This window comes from Anas platyrhynchos, chromosome 1 (genome assembly GCF_047663525.1).
Source record: "Anas platyrhynchos isolate ZD024472 breed Pekin duck chromosome 1, IASCAAS_PekinDuck_T2T, whole genome shotgun sequence".
Taxonomy (NCBI): Eukaryota; Metazoa; Chordata; class Aves; order Anseriformes; family Anatidae; genus Anas; species Anas platyrhynchos.
In genome coordinates, this window is record NC_092587.1 from 80,575,086 (window position 1) to 80,590,338 (window position 15,253).

Below are 15,253 nucleotides of genomic sequence, written 5' to 3' on the forward strand. Positions count from 1 at the left end.
CAGCCACCCTCAGTTCAACCACAGAGTCAGGCATATTACCGAGCAAAAACAAACAGCACACATTCTCATTTTGGGGCATGAGTGGTACAATTCATCTTTGTTACCAAGCTTTGTTCTAAAATTTCATTTTAGAATCTCTCACTGTGCTGTGAACCTTCTAGAACAAGTACCTTCTAGTAGCTACTTCCTTCTAGGACAATACCAGCAAGCACGTTTATGGACCGTCTTGCCAATGCAACAGCTCTGTTGGCATGGTCTGAGCCTTTTGTGCACGTTTCTACACACGGTTTACGTTTGTCCTCATTTACCACCAGCTGTGTGCCCTGCCCTTCCGAGCCTTTGATGCTCATGTTGTTAGCTATCCCATGTCTTCCTCAGCACATACTTGCCTGCCTCTTCACAGGGAGAAAGCTAACTGATGGGGTGTGGAAGAGCAGTGTCTGCATGCCCACAGCACTCAGTTCAGAGCGCAGAGAGGCCCAGCAGGGCTTCTTTTTCCTTCGGGATATCCTTAGGGATGCTTACATCCTCCAGAGTTTTCAATCAAGTCACCCCGAGCAGTGCTACAAGCGCCATGTGTGCCTCACGTATTGGTCACAGAGTAAAGCTTTGCGATCTGTCACAGGCAGGGATGCTGACATGATCTGGTGATCCCTTCAGATCTCCGGCTCCATGTCAGCAAGTCACGTGCCCTTGTGAGTGTGTTTATAATTATTTAATTCGCTTTGCTAGCAACTATCAACAGCACAGGCATTTTCACACTCGTTCTCTCTCACCAGGGAAGGATAAAAACACCACTAATGTCTTGTAATGCTGCTTGAAAATGTGCAGAAGACGATGGTCTGAGTGGCAGTGGTTCTAGTTTTCATCTGTTCTCCTTTGCCTCTGTGAGTTTCTTTTTTGCAACAAGCGTCTTGTGAAACGTCCTGACAGAGGAATGGTGAAAATTCGTCTCTCTCCATGTGCTGTGGGGAATACCCCAGCTATGACTCTGTCTGCACATCGGATTTGGTTCTGTGCAGACTGCCCGGCACTGTGGGAGCTGCCCTAGCTCCTCCTCCTGCAGAAGGGTTGTGCTTGTGGCCGTACTGCTAACGTGGACGGACTCTTGGTGGAGAAGTGATTCTGTGGCAGCGATAATGAACCAGCAAGAAAGAGTCGGTCCTGGGACTGCAGGTAACCATAAAGCCTTCCTTTCTGTCCTCCTCTAGGAGAAGGAGAAGGTGGGGGAAAATATGGGGCTGGGATAAATAAAGGGCATGGTACCATGGCTGGCTGCGTACCAGGAGAAAGACCGAGTACCCATTCTCAGGGTAGAAACCATCTCTTCTGCGTGTCTGCTGCCAGACACTGAGCTGGACTGTCAGTCCTTTGAGTAAGTGACCACTCGCTGTTGTGTAAAAGAGGCTGGGGGACAGAGCCCAACTAAGAGTTGGGAAGCTGAGAGAAAGAAGCTCCAGAGAGAGGTGAGGAGGACGGAGGTAGAGAAAGAGCATTCAGTGAAAGACGGGGTAAGGGAGGGCAACCAGGACGGTGTGCAGGGGAGAAATGAGGCGTGACAGAAGAAGAAAAGTAGTGCAGCTTGGGAAGATCGCAGCTATGGCTTTTGACATGAAGCAAGAGGGCAGTCCCCGTGTTGCCCTACGCTGCAGGTGTGACCCACTGCCAGTGACAGACAGCACGAGCTGGTTACAGCGCCTGCGGGACCTGCCAGGCCTTGGGACAGGGTTATCAGCAGGCTGTCAGGGCACGCAGCCCCTTGGATTATCCTGCCCCCCGACTCTGGGCCGGGGATTTCCACTCTTGCCTTGTGTTTTTCAGCCCCAGCAGAAGGGAGCAGCTGTTCCCGCCTGAGCCCCTGGGTCTTCCTCGTTTCTGCCCTTGCCGTCAAAACTGCCCTCATGACCGTCGGCCTCGGTGGGTGCCAGGGTCCCTTTACTTCCCCGGGGAGGAAGGGAACGGGACCTGAAGTTGCCTGGTGTCAGGTGGAAAAAGAAAACCCCAGCCTCTTTGCCAGCAGGCGACTGCCCTGCACCCAAACAGCCTGTTCTGCTGCCCCTTTCTCACGCTGCCTCTTAGCTGGGGAGCCGCGTCCCTTGCACAGTTAGCAGGTAGTGTCCTGGCAGGGCCTTCCCACAGCTCCTCTCACTTCCCAGCTGCTGAATCCAGCCAGTCCTGGGTGAAACCCATCAGTTCCTGCCCTCCCACTGCAACAGGGCCGAGAAGTCTCCGTAGTGCCACACAACATCTGAGCAGGTTCCCCGAGGGCTGGCTGTTGGCTCTCAGTTCTCCTGGCCGCATTTGTGGTGTCCCTCAGAGCTCCTCGTGACCCTGTTGCAGCCGAGGAGCCAGCATGATCTCCCTGGACATCCTGCTACCAGGGCTGCCCACGGTTGAGCAGAGTGAGGCGTAAATCCTCCAAAATGCTTCAGCTGCATCCCACCCACAGCGCCTGGAACAAACAGAAGGGAAATGTCGCGTGTAGTGTCCTGGAGTATCGTTACTGCTCTGTGATAACTCTCCTGTGGTGTTCAGCTCCCTTGGGTGAGGCCTCAGCACTCAGCAGTTCTTCCCCTCCTTGGTATGCGTGAAAACGGTGCTCTAAAGCTGCAGATCACAGGCAGATTAAGAGGGAATGCATATTGATATTCCACCTTTACTAGGATGATCTCACAACTTCTTTGACCTTTTCCTGACCCCATACTCTAAGGGTGTCTTAGCTGGGCTTTGTCAGCTGGGAAAATGAGTCTCAGCCAGCTGAGGTGAGGGGGGCTCATCTGATCGGTGTTTGCCCAAGGGAGGGAGTGACCCGTAGTGGGGAAAGCTGTCTGCTCTTTTCCTTCAGGATGCAATTTTCAGAGCTTGTTGGTGTAACCGAGTCTCTGAGGGAGCTCTCAGCCAGAAGGTGGAGGGCAGGACAGCTTGCCCATGAGTGAGGATGAAAGGATGACAGTAGCGCCTTCCTTCTCTTTCCTCTCTTCCCAGTTGTTCTCTTTCACAGGAGCTGTGGCCAGTACAAGACTCTGCCCCAGAATGCTTCGGAGTGGCACTGCATCCCCAATGGATCTGCAAGCCAAAGTGAGTGATGCTAAGAGCCTTGGGAGTGACACTGAGCACGTCCCCCACATTTATTCTGGTGTAAGTCAGCCTTTGAGTTTGGGAACGGGATTGTCAGCCAGAGCTGGATTGCCCTAGGGAAGGAAGATGGAGAGATGAGGAAAGAAAATGCTGTGTTTTACAGTCTGACTTAGGATGCTCTGAAAACACGTCCTGGGCCAGTGGAAGAGGGTGGCTTGCTCCAGTTCTACCTTGTGATCACTCGTCCTATTCTCTGCCCACATACAGCCCCTCAGCTCCAGTCCAGTTCACAAATCTAGCCAAAAGCACTTCATCTTTTTGTAAGGGATGGCTCAGATCTGTGCTCTCCAGTGCCATGGTTTCTGTTTCTACAAATGTAATGGTAAACATTGATCTAATATAGAAGAACACAGGTAAATTAACATTTTTTTTTCTGCTTCTTCCACTCCCTGGACTCTTCAATTTCTCGATTTCGTGCCAAGAAGGGAATCTGAGACAACTGCTTTGACCCTGATTAGATTTAAACTGTGTGAAATGAGCAGCTTTTCATTTCACAGAATCACAGAATTGTAGGGGTTGGGAGGGACGTGAAGAGAGCATTGGGTCCAACCCCCCTGCCAAAGCAGGTTCCCTAGAACAGGTTGCCCAGGTAGGCATCCAGGTGGGCCTTGAATATCTCCAGAGAAAGGGACTCCACAGCCTCATGAATGGAAGCTGGGACCTTTTGAAGAGTGTGAGCCCTGAAGCCTGCATCTTTACTCTGCTGGGTGAGAATATGTGAGTGCAAGGGACATGGTCAAATATATACCTGTAGGTACTGGAAGAACTAAGCACCTGCCCAGGCAGAAGCATTGCAGGCAGGCAGGTTCATTGCTTTTCATGTGGTTCTTGCAGCACAAGAATTCTTTGCTTCTGGTTTTGGTTCCTCTGTGGTCTTGCTTTGGACCACAGCCTCCTGGGCCTCTCCTCCCTTCCCTGTTCCTTTCATTTTTCTGGCCCCATATCAGCAGCAGCTGGTTACAGCATTTGGCAGTCGCACCTTGATTGCATAGATTAGCACAGGGAGCCCCTGGAGAGCTCCTGTGTGGGGAACCCAAGAAGAAAGTCCCTGTGAGGTCTGAGATTCAGCTCTGCTCAGTGTACCAGAGTGTCTTTGTTGGTTGACTAGACTGGAAGGACTTGTTTGTTGGACATGTTCCATATTGAGCTATATTCTGTGTGTGATAGAAACAGCTTACAGATAGAGGTATATAACCTGAAAAAAGATAACCTCGTCCTTTAGAGAATGTGCCCATGCTTTTCAATCCATCATGTGACTTTCTACGTGCAAGGCAAATTTCTAGGAAAACATGCACGGCTTGTGTAAGAAACTACCAGTGTTGGCAGTGAGGCTGCCAGCCTAGTTTACTGTGTATGTTTGTTCCTGTGTATGAGATGAGAGCTAATCACTTGGACAATGCTTTTCTGATGTCTGTGTCCCCAGAGGAGTGCTCAGCTCCTTCCCATCTCACTTCCTCAGGAATGGTGAGGCAGAAAGTGCCTCTCCCCAAGCAGAGCTTGAATGGGCAGATAGAACAAAGGAAAAAGCTCTTCAAGCAGGGGCCCTGTGACAGCAATCTGTCAGGGTGTCAATGGTGCTGTTTGTGGAGCACAAAAGAGAGCATTTACCGCTGTCCAAAAGAAATGTACAGTTCAAACCCCTTCTCTGATACTTGGGGTTCTGTGCTGAGCTCACTGAGAAGAGGCACAGCACATCTTGTCCAACACAGGTCTTTCTTCCCCTACAGAGGACAGCTGAAAGTGCTGTCCAGTGGGCTCGAGACCCTTTAAAGAAAGCTGCTATTACTTCTCAGATGATTGGATGCCCTGGGATAAGAGCCAGCAGAACTGCAGTGGGATGGGCTCCCAGCTGGGATGGGCTTACCAATCTCTGCAATCTGTCCGCCACTGCAACGCTGAGTATCCCCAGCAACCAAAAAGGAATATGTGGGTTAAAGCCAGCTCAGGCTCATTGCTCTCCTCCGAGTTGTTTTTGTTGTTCAGTTTCCTATGCTGTTTTGGGCTGAAAGCATACATACCTTCATCCCATGCCAGTCTGGCTAATTTAGGAGATTATTGCCATTGTTTTGATCTTCTGAGGGATGTACAGTTACACAGCTGGTCAATTCACTCAGCTGATATAACTGGTTGATTCACTCAGCTAACTAGGGCAAAGCCCACTCCTTGGTCCCATTTGTGCTGAGATAAGGTCCCCTTTCATTGCAACAGCTGTAGTCAGTCACTGCATAGATTCTTCCCCGAGCTTTGTAATTGCCCCTGCCCAGCTCTTCTGAGCCTTTGTCCATTATAGGAGATCACTGATCACTCACAGGGGTCACTGTGATTAGTCTTCCCTCCTCATTAGTACTGCTATTTCTAAATGACACAGCTGATGAAAATAGACGTCTCTATTGTCAATGTTATCTATATTATCAATATCCCTGAGTGTCTGAGTTGGTGACCACTCCACAGTCCTTTGGGCTGTGAACATGGCCTGCTGACACCAGCCACCACCACTGTATGAGCCAAATAGCAATTCCCAAGTATTCCACCCTGGTTTCAGTAGAGAGAGGCATATGCTGTTACCTTCACCTGGACTGTCTTTGCTGCTGCTAAAACAGGCCCATCTAATGTGTTTCTCATCCAAACTATTGCTGATGTCTATGGCTAGCTTAGGAAGAGAGAAACTGTTGCTGAAGTGCTTCTTTTAATCCACTGAGTGTAAAGGGATTTAGATGGGTATCTCCATGGTCAATACCTGTGGTCAGGTGGAATCAGCCCCACCCTGTGTCATGTTCTCTGTGTTATCCCCTCCCAGGGGTCCCTCTGCTCTCTGACGTGGAAGGTTGTCACTTGCTGTGAAGGCAGCCATACTGCTTTGGGCCTAGTTTTCTAAGAGCCATGGAGCAACTAACCCCACACCTTCAGCTCCATGGCATCCAAGGAAGCCTGAGGGCATCTGCTCAGTGCTGGGACAGACTCCAGTAACAAACCACTGGCTTGCCACAGCCACCTGGGACTGCTCAGGTGGGTCCCAGGCTTCCCTAGCTTTGTTGACTAGGTCATCCTGGCTAGAAATTGTCAGTCACTGAGTGGAGGACCCTTGCAGGCAGCTGTGGGTGGCTGGGAGCAGAAATGCTTGTTCCTCTTCCCTGACAGAATGTCAGTTACCTCTTGAGAACCTGAAAGGGAGAGCCAGAGGAGCAGTGATGCTGAGTCAGAGCTTGGTGGGGAAATGCATAAAAAAGTGAAGCACAAAACGGTGTGGGAGAAGCACGGAGAAAGTGGTAACCCTGCCTTCTTTTCTTTCCCTTTCCAGTCACTCACGTCTCCCAGAGCTGTGACAAGCCCGCAGCCCTGCAGGGGAACCACACAGAGTTGCACTGCATCTTGGCGGTGCATCAAGGCAAAGGTCAGTCATGCTGGCAAGGATGCAGGAGGTCTTTGTTATGAGGATGGTGATTGCTGGGGTCTGCTCTCACAGCAAGCAGCAACAGGAGCAGGCTCCAGAGGAGAGATGTGGGAGAGAGAGAAAAAGGATTTCCTGCTAGCAGCTTAGGGGGAGGATAGGTCCATGTTAAGAGTGTCCTGGGAGGGCAGGGTGGGTGTGAACACACTGACAAGGACAAAATGCATAGTATCATACAGTGGTGCAGGGAAGATTAATAATGGAGCAATAATAAAAGTGCAACTCTCTTCAGAAAAACAAGTAATATTCCCTGCTGCTGCACCTACAATCCTATGGGAGACTGTACAAGGAGGAGTCAAAACAGATCACCAGAATGGCTTTGTCTTTGTCAAAGCAAGACCTGAGAGCACGGTACAAAGATTACCATGGACTTGTGTACACAGAGCTCTCTTCTGATCATACCTCAGAACAATTTGAAGAAATACCTACATTATACTTGTGGGTGTTTTTTCTTCCAAAAATTTATAGAAGGAAGGAAGGAAGGAAGGAAGGAAGGAAGGAGAGAAAGAAAGGAAGAAAGGAAGAAAGAAAGAAAGGAAGAAAGGAAGAAAGAAAGGAAGAAAGGAAGAAAGGAAGAAAGGAAGAAAGGAAGAAAGGAAGAAAGAAAGAAAGAAAGAAAGAAAGAAAGAAAGAAAGAAAGAATCTAAGTTAGAATACGAGCATTGTCCCTGGAGAACAGGGGGTCTTTGCAGTGACCATCTCTCTCTTTATTAGCATTCATGCTCCGTGGTCTCTCCCTGCACAGGGCGAGACTGGAAGTGCTGTTCAGAGGGCTGGAGACCCTTTCAAGAAAGCTGCTATTACTTCTCAGATGATCAGATGCCCTGGGATGAGAGCCAGCAGAACTGCAGTGGGATGGGCTCCCAGCTGGTGGTGATCAATACAAAAGCAGAGCAGGTAAGTGCAGGGCTGAGAGAGGGGCAGAGCAGCCTGGAGACAGGAGTGCCAGGCCTGGAGGGGCCTCAGAGCCCCTCCTGGCTCCTGCAGTGGAGGGGGGATGTCCTTGCTGCATGCACTCAGCACTGGCTCCAGTCTGCCACCAGCTCCACCCCACTAGGACTCCTGCCACCTCCCTCTGTTCAGTCCTGAACCTCATGGACGTTGTACTCTCCCTGATTTCCAGGCTTTCCTCTACAAGGAAATACAGATGAAATACCGACAAAATGGAATCAATTTATACATCGGTCTGCGGGAAAAGGAGGCGGGCCAGTGGCGCTGGGCAGACCAGACTCCCTATAATGAAAGAGCAGCGTGAGTATCCCATGACGGAGTGTTTGGTGTGGCTCCAGGTAGTGCAAGAGGGTGGAAGAGATGTGAGGGTGTCTGATGAGCATGGGAGGGATATGCCATGGCTGTCTGTGAAGGACAATGATGGAGCCGGCAAGTGCTTTGTAGGATACCAGGTTCCCACCGATCCATCCATGCTGGTTAGTGGTTAGTGATAAGTTATCTGTGACATGGCCATCGGTGCTGTAGGCATAGATGAAGCTGCATTTTGTGAGGAGAAAGAGTCCTTCATGCAGGACAAGCCTTGCCTGACCTCCGTACTGCCCCACCACACACATGTGCAGATGTAGGCACATGGTCTGTGTTCCTGTAGGTGTGCAGGTGTAGGCACATGGTCTATGTGCCTGTAGGTGTGCAGGTGTAGGCACATGCTGGGCCAGTGCTGTCATGCTGCAGAAGCAATGGGGTGCTGGAGAGATCACCAGGGCTTGGCTTGCAGATGTTTCTTCTGGAAGAGACGCATCCCCTGCTGGCTGTGAAGTGCCTGGGGTGAGCTGTGGTGAGCAGCTCTGCCTACCAGGACTGAACAGCTCCCTGCTGTGTTGGTTCTAGAAATAAGTCAGATTTGCATGTAAGACTTCTGCCAGTATGATTAGCAGAGTGCGAGGAAGGGTACGACTTCTGTCCATCAAACTGCATCTGGACTGTCTCCCCTCCAAGCCTTGTATTCCAGGCGTGGCCTCTTCCAGCAATGTGCTTGCAGGGTGCACAGGGAGTAACATGTCTGTCTCTCTCTCAGGTTCTGGAGGCGTGGGGAGCCAAGTGATCAACCAAGTGATGAGCTGTGTGTTGTAATCCATTACCAGAAAGATATTTTCCGGAACTGGAATAATGTCCCATGCACAATCCACTCTTATTGGATTTGTGAGACTGCAGCAGAAACAATATGATGGAGGAATCCTCATCCTGAGATGAGCAGCGAACTGGGAACAGCAGAGGGCTGTGTTGGGAGGGGTAGGAGAGCCTTGGAGCATTTGTCTTGCCTCTGCTCATGGGATGATGAGACTGGGAGTGATGTTGCTCTGCACACAGCATCCCCTGTGCATGTGTATTTCTCAAAGTACCCCTGATGTGGAAACAATAAATGCTAGAGAACTCTGCCTGTGCTTTCTCAGGCTGACCATCCCATCCCATGGTCGGTGATGACAGATTTGGCAATGGAATCTCCAGGCAAGCATGGCAGGTGAAGGTCATGTCTCTATGGGAAGTGTGCCAGTACCTTTCTTTCAATGCCATTGCCTCCATGGGACTGACACAGGAGGGTTCGGGGTCATCAAACAATTCCTGGGCTCTTCTGTCAGTCACACTCTGTGTGAGTCTGGCAGCTGCTGGCTGAAAAGAGCTGGAGCTCTCCTGAAGGAAGAAGATGCAGGAATCACAGAATCACAGAATTTCTAGGTTGGAAGAGACCTCAAGATCATCGAGTCCAACCTCTAACCTAACACTAACAGTCCCCACTAAACCATATCCCTAAGCTCTACATCTAAACGTCTTTTAAAGACTTCCAGGGATGGTGACTCCACCACTTCCCTGGGCAGCCTGTTCCAGTGTCTAACAACCCTTTCAGTAAAGAAGTTCTTCCTAAGATCCAACCTAAAACTCCCCTGGCGCAACTTAAGCCCATTCCCCCTCGTCCTGTCACCAGGTACGTGGGAGAACAGGCCAACCCCCACCTCTCTACAGCCTCCTTTAAGGTATCTGTAGAGAGCAATAAGGTCGCCCCTGAGCCTCCTTTTCTCCAGGCTGAACAAGCCCAGCTCCCTCAGCCGCTCCTCGTAGGACTTGTTCTCCAGGCCCCTCACCAGCTTCGTCGCCCTTCTCTGGACTCGCTCAAGCACCTCGATGTCCTTCTTGTAGCGAGGGGCCCAAAACTGAACACAGTACTCGAGGTGCGACCTCACCAGAGCCGAGTACAGTGGGACGATCACCTCCCTAGCCCTGCTGGTCACACTGTTTCTGATACAAGCCAGGATGCCGTTGGCCTTCTTGGCCACCTGAGCACACTGCTGGCTCATATTCAGCCGACTGTTCACCATCACTCCCAGGTTCTTCTCTGCCTGGCAGCTCTCCAACCACTCATCTCCCAGCCTGTAGCTCTGCTTGGGGTTATTGCGCCCCAGGTGCAGGACCCGGCACTTGGCCTTGTTGAACTTCATGCAGTTGACCTCAGCCCATCAGTGCAGCCTATCCAGATCCTCCTGCAGAGCTTTCCTACCCTCAAGCAGATCGACACATGCACCTAACTTGGTGTCATCTGCAAACTTACTGAGGGTGCACTCAATGCCCTCGTCCAGATCATTGATGAAGATATTAAAGAGGACCGGCCCCAGCACCGAGCCCTGGGGGACGCCACTAGTGACTGGCCTCCAACTGGACTTGACTCCATTTACCACGACTCTTTGGGCCCGGCTATCCAGCCAGTTTCTAACCCAACGAAGCGTGCGCCAGTCCAAGCCAAGAGCAGCCAGTTTCTTGAGGAGAATGCTGTGGGAGGCGGTGTCAAAAGCCTTGCTGAAGTCAAGGTAGACCACATCCACGGCCTTTCCCTCGTCCACCCAGCGCATCACTTTGTCATAGAAGGAGATCAGGTTCGTCAAGCAGGATCTGCCTTTCATAAACCCATGCTGACTGGGCCTGATCGCCTGCTTGCCCTTCAAGTGCTGCATGATGACTCCCAAGAGGATCTGCTCTGTTATAAATGGCTCAGGATTCAAATTAGGATTAAATAAAAAATAGGATTTATTAAAAGAATATAAAGGAATAGAGGTAAGCAAACAGCGCTGGGTGCACCGGGAGTCTCTGCTCCACCAGGATGCACACCAGTTACATCAAGCAGCTGATTTTTATGCACCTAGACTAATACATATTCATTACTACTTCTAAAAAAATAGATTATTATAATTAGCTTCCGGGGTCCAGTCCCTCCTACTGGAGCATGCGCATCAGTCTCCTCTGGGGGTCTCTAGGGGTCTTTCATGCTGAAGGCTCGTAGTCTTCCTCTCACCCTTTGTACTTACTCGGCACTATTCCAAGTTTACGGAACACTCTCTGTAAACTCTCCACAGGTCTTGTCTCCCAACCGTCCTTCAGCTTCTTTTTTCTTCCTCTTAATCTCTTGGCCCTCCTGGCCAGATACCAAGGATCCACATAGTATCTCATAACAGTCACTATTTGTTATCAGTTGTTCTGAAACTCCCAGACATCAAACACAAACAGCTTTCTTATTTGACGCATCACGAATAATTAAAACATTCTTCCCCAGCCATTCACAGACACATCTATAGCAGTGTTAAGTTAATCTCGAAGAAGACAGGAAAAAAGGCTGTAACTGTTAGAAATAGAAGTCTGGAATAACAAAAGCAAACAGGTTCATAAATTTAAGGAGTGTTTTCTGAAGACGTAATAAATTGACTAGAATGAGGGGGAGACTGGGACACACTGCATCTGTGGTTCAAGAACTAAATTGCCAGTGCAGGGCCCAGAGGCAGAGAGGATTCAAACAGAATTATTCTTTATGGACACAAATTTATGGACACGAATTTATGGACACGAATTGGAATTGTTAAAACATTCCTCACAATCCCTTATCTTCTTTTTAATATCCCCAATTCGTGTCTCTTCTGTTATTAATAATTGGATTTCATCAGTTTGTTCTTGGAGGGTCCAATTCTTAAGCATCATAATTGACATATTCTCTTCTTTTTTTTAATGAAGTTATTAGCAATGTACTATTTATCACCCGGCGTATTAATAATGTAAGACAAGGTATCATACAAGGTATAAACAATAACATCTTTACACCACATAACAATAAAAATAACACTCTTTTAACCCATGGTCCACCAGGCAGCCATGAAAATAAATCCCATTCCATATCCTTCCAGGTTTTTGTTTGCTCGCTCACCTCCCCCCTCTCCTTCTCTGGGATGGGAGAGAGAAATGGGAAAGTGAAGCCTGTGAGTTGAGATAACAAGAAAATAATAATAATAATAATAACAATAATAATGATGATAATAGTACTACTAGTAATAATGTGTATGAAACAAGTGATGCACAATGCAATTGCTCACCACCTACTGTCCGATGCTCAACCTAACCCCGAGCAGTCCGGCCCTCCTCCCAGCCTGCCTGCTGACAGGACAGTGAGAAGCTGAATTTGGCTTGGTCCTTGGCTTGGTGTAAGCACTGCTCTGTAACAATTAAAAACAATTAAAACATCAGCATATTATTAACATTCTTCTCATCCTAAACCGGAACATAGCATTCTATTAGCTACTAGGAAGAAACACCCTTTTTATCAATCTTTAAACAGCAATTACTAAAGCTAAATTTTCCACAGACTTCTCCTTCTTGTGCTAGTAAATAATCCAAAGTTAGGCAATTGTGATACAAAGCAGTTCTTATCATTTATAACATGCTCCATGAGCTTCCCTGGTACTGAGGTCAAACTGACAGGCCTGTAGTTTCCCGGGTCTGCCCTCTGGCCCTTCTTGTAGAAGGGCGTCACATTTGCTAGCCGCCAGTCAACTGGGACCTCCCCCGATAGCTAGGACTGCTGATAAATGATGGATAGGGGCTTGGCCAGCTCCTCTGCCAGTTCTCTCAGTACCCTTGGGTGGATCCCATCCGGCCCCATCGATTTGTGCACATCCAAGTTCAGTAGCAGGTCACCAACCAGTTCTTCGTGGATGGTGAGGGCCACACCCTGTTCCCATCCCCTTCCACCAGCTCAGGGTACTGGGTATCCAGAGAACAACCGGTATTGCCGCTAAAGACTGAGACAAAGAAGGCATTGAGCACCTCCGCCTTTTCCTCATCTCTTGTAACTAAGTTTCCCCCTGCACCCAGTAAAGGATGGAGATTCTCCTTAGTCCTCCTTTTTGTGTTGATGTATTTATAAAAACATTTTTAGTTATCTTTAACGGCAGTAGTCAGATTGAGCTCCAGATGAGCTTTGGCCTTCCTAATTTTGTCCCTGCACAGCCTCACAACATCCTTATAGTCCTGCCTAGTGGCCTGCCCACTTTTCCAAAGATTATAAACCCTCTTTTTTCTCCTAAGCTCAAGCCACAGTTCTCTGTTGAGCCAGGCTGGTCTTCTTCCCTTCTGGCTCATCTTTGGGCACATGGGGACAGACCGCTCCTGCGCCATTAGGATTTCCCTCCTGAAGAGTGCCCAGCCTTCCTGGACCCCTCTGCCCTTCAGAACTGCCTCCCAAGAAACTCCACCAACTAGTGTCCTGAGCAGCCCAAAGTCAGCCCTCCGAAAGTCCAATACAGTGGTTTTACTTGTCCCCTTCCTGGCCTCGCCAAGAATAGTGAACTCCACCATTTTGTGGTCACTCTGCCCAAGACAGCTCCCGACAATCACATCCTCCATGAGTCCTTCCCTGTTTGGGAAGAGAAGGTGTAGCGGGGCACCACCCCTGGTAGGTTCACTAACCAGCTGCATCAGGAAGCTATCTTCCATGCTCTCCAGAAACCTCCCAGACTGCTTTCTCTGGGCTGTGTTGTGCTTCCAGGATATGTCAGGGAAGTTGAAGTCCCCCACGAGTACAAGCATTGCAGATTTCGCAACTTCTGTCAGCTGCCTGTAGAACTCCTCATCTGTCTTCTCATCCTGGTTTGGAGGTCTATAGCAGACCCCGACCAGGACACTAGCCTTGTTGTCCCTGCCGATCCTAAACCAAAGGGACTCGACCTTGTCATTCCTAGCCTCGAGTTCCACAACATCAAAAGACTCTCTAATATAGAGAGCCACACCGCCACCCCTTCTGTGCTGCCTGTCCCTTCTGAAGAGCCTATAGCCAGGCATTGCAGCACTCCAGTCATGAGACTGGTCCCACCACGTCTCCGTGATGGCAACCAAGTCGTAGCCTGCCTGCTGCCTGCCTGCCTGCCTGGCTTCCAGCTCCTCCTGTTTGTTACCCATGCTGCGTGCATTGGTGTAGATGCACTTCAGCTGGGCCATTGCCTTATCCTCCAGCCTTGCCATTGTTCCCCCTGGCACAGCCCCAACAATCCTTGCTTCAGCCCCATCCCCCTTCTTACCTAGTTTAAAGCCCTCTCAATGAGCCCCACCAGCTCCTGGCCCAGGATCCTTTTTCAATGCAAGAAGGATGCTCAGAGCTGCTGTTCTCTTTCTCTCCTTGAGAAGAGGTGTCTGCTTCTTGCTGGGTCATAGAGGGTCCTGTTCAGCATTGGCTTTGCTGAACAAATACTGATTTCCTGTAAAGCAGAAAATACAATATTACACCGATGAAAAAGGATCTGGGCTCACTCCCCCTCTCTCTCTTTCCCTTTCCCTCTCTAAGCTGAGGTATTTTGCGCATGCACATGCTTCATACCAAGTACGTTGCTGTGCCAGGAAAGAGCCAGAGATGACTGCAGTAGAAGTTGCATACACCCAGTGAGCCTTAACGCCTCAGAGATAACCTGTGTGTAACGGTCCTGTCGCACACAGCCAGGGCTCTGGGAGGGACCGGGCACAGGAAACCAGCTGTGGGGTTTTCATATGTTGCCATGCTGAAGGTCTTACCTGAGAGAGAAACAGGAGCGTGTGCCAGGAGTCTAGCCTGCACATGGTTGACCAGGTATGAGGACGTGGCCCCAGCAGCAAAATTAGTAGGTCCTTTGGTCACCCCTCCCACCTCAGAGCTAATCCTGGACTCAACAGATGCAGCGGGCGTCCTGGGAGGCTGGCACCTCAGTGGGTCCTGTCAGGGCACACCTGCCCAGGCTGGACGATGCTGGAGAAGAGGCAGGGAGAGGCAGGGTGGTTGCTGCCCGTGAGGGCCCCTCCAGAAGTGCAATGCATATTGCCTTCACTTCCACCCGAGTCTTGCTGCAGACCGTGTGCCCCTGTGGCTCCCATCCTTCTCCACCCCTTTCTGTTTCCTGGTCCCTATGCCCCCACCTCTGTTTGCCTCGGGAAGCATCACCTGCCTCGGTTCTCCCAGAGAAACCGTGCCAGTTCCCCGTGCAGCGCCGATGTGCATCTCCTGGCTGTGTTGTTCTGTCCTACCTATAACGTGAGCCGTCCCTCTGTGTCCCAGGGCAGGGGAGAATTTGTACTGGAGAAAAGGTGGCTGACCAGGAGAGTTGGCTTCCTAAACCCATCCATGGGAGTCGTTGTGTGGGTGGTGGCAGAAGCTGCCAAATGCCATAGCCCAGCAGACGCAAGGCAGCTGCATTGCCATGTCCTTAGGTCCAGGCTGTAGCGAGGCTGAGTGTGTACACCAAACAGGCAAAGCTGCACACATTCACACAGCGTGTATGTATACAGGTACAAGTATGCATAGCATGCAGACAGACAGATGAGCACTGCTGAAAAGCACTTACACAATCAACACCAGCAGCCTCACCCTACTGCCCTCTCTGG

At 50.0% G+C, this 15,253-nt stretch overlaps 1 protein-coding gene across 2 annotated transcripts; it reads left to right on the forward strand.

The window, feature by feature from the left end:
• Window positions 1-1,001: 1,001 nt before the first annotated feature.
• On the forward strand, window positions 1,002-9,183 carry LOC119717040 (C-type lectin domain family 4 member D-like). 2 transcript variants are annotated; one of them, XM_072042953.1, is made up of 7 exons: window positions 1,002-1,176; window positions 1,822-1,917; window positions 2,986-3,078; window positions 6,437-6,529; window positions 7,398-7,483; window positions 7,710-7,837; window positions 8,613-9,183. In XM_072042953.1, exons 1-7 carry the CDS (start codon window positions 1,140-1,142, stop codon window positions 8,761-8,763), a joined length of 684 nt encoding a protein of 227 aa, XP_071899054.1. In that variant the 5' UTR covers window positions 1,002-1,139; the 3' UTR covers window positions 8,764-9,183. The 2 variants fall into 2 exon arrangements, with proteins under 2 accessions (XP_071899054.1, XP_071899050.1); XM_072042949.1 differs by having other exon boundaries at window positions 1,009-1,176; window positions 7,332-7,483.
• The last annotated feature ends 6,070 nt before the right edge of the window (window positions 9,184-15,253 follow it).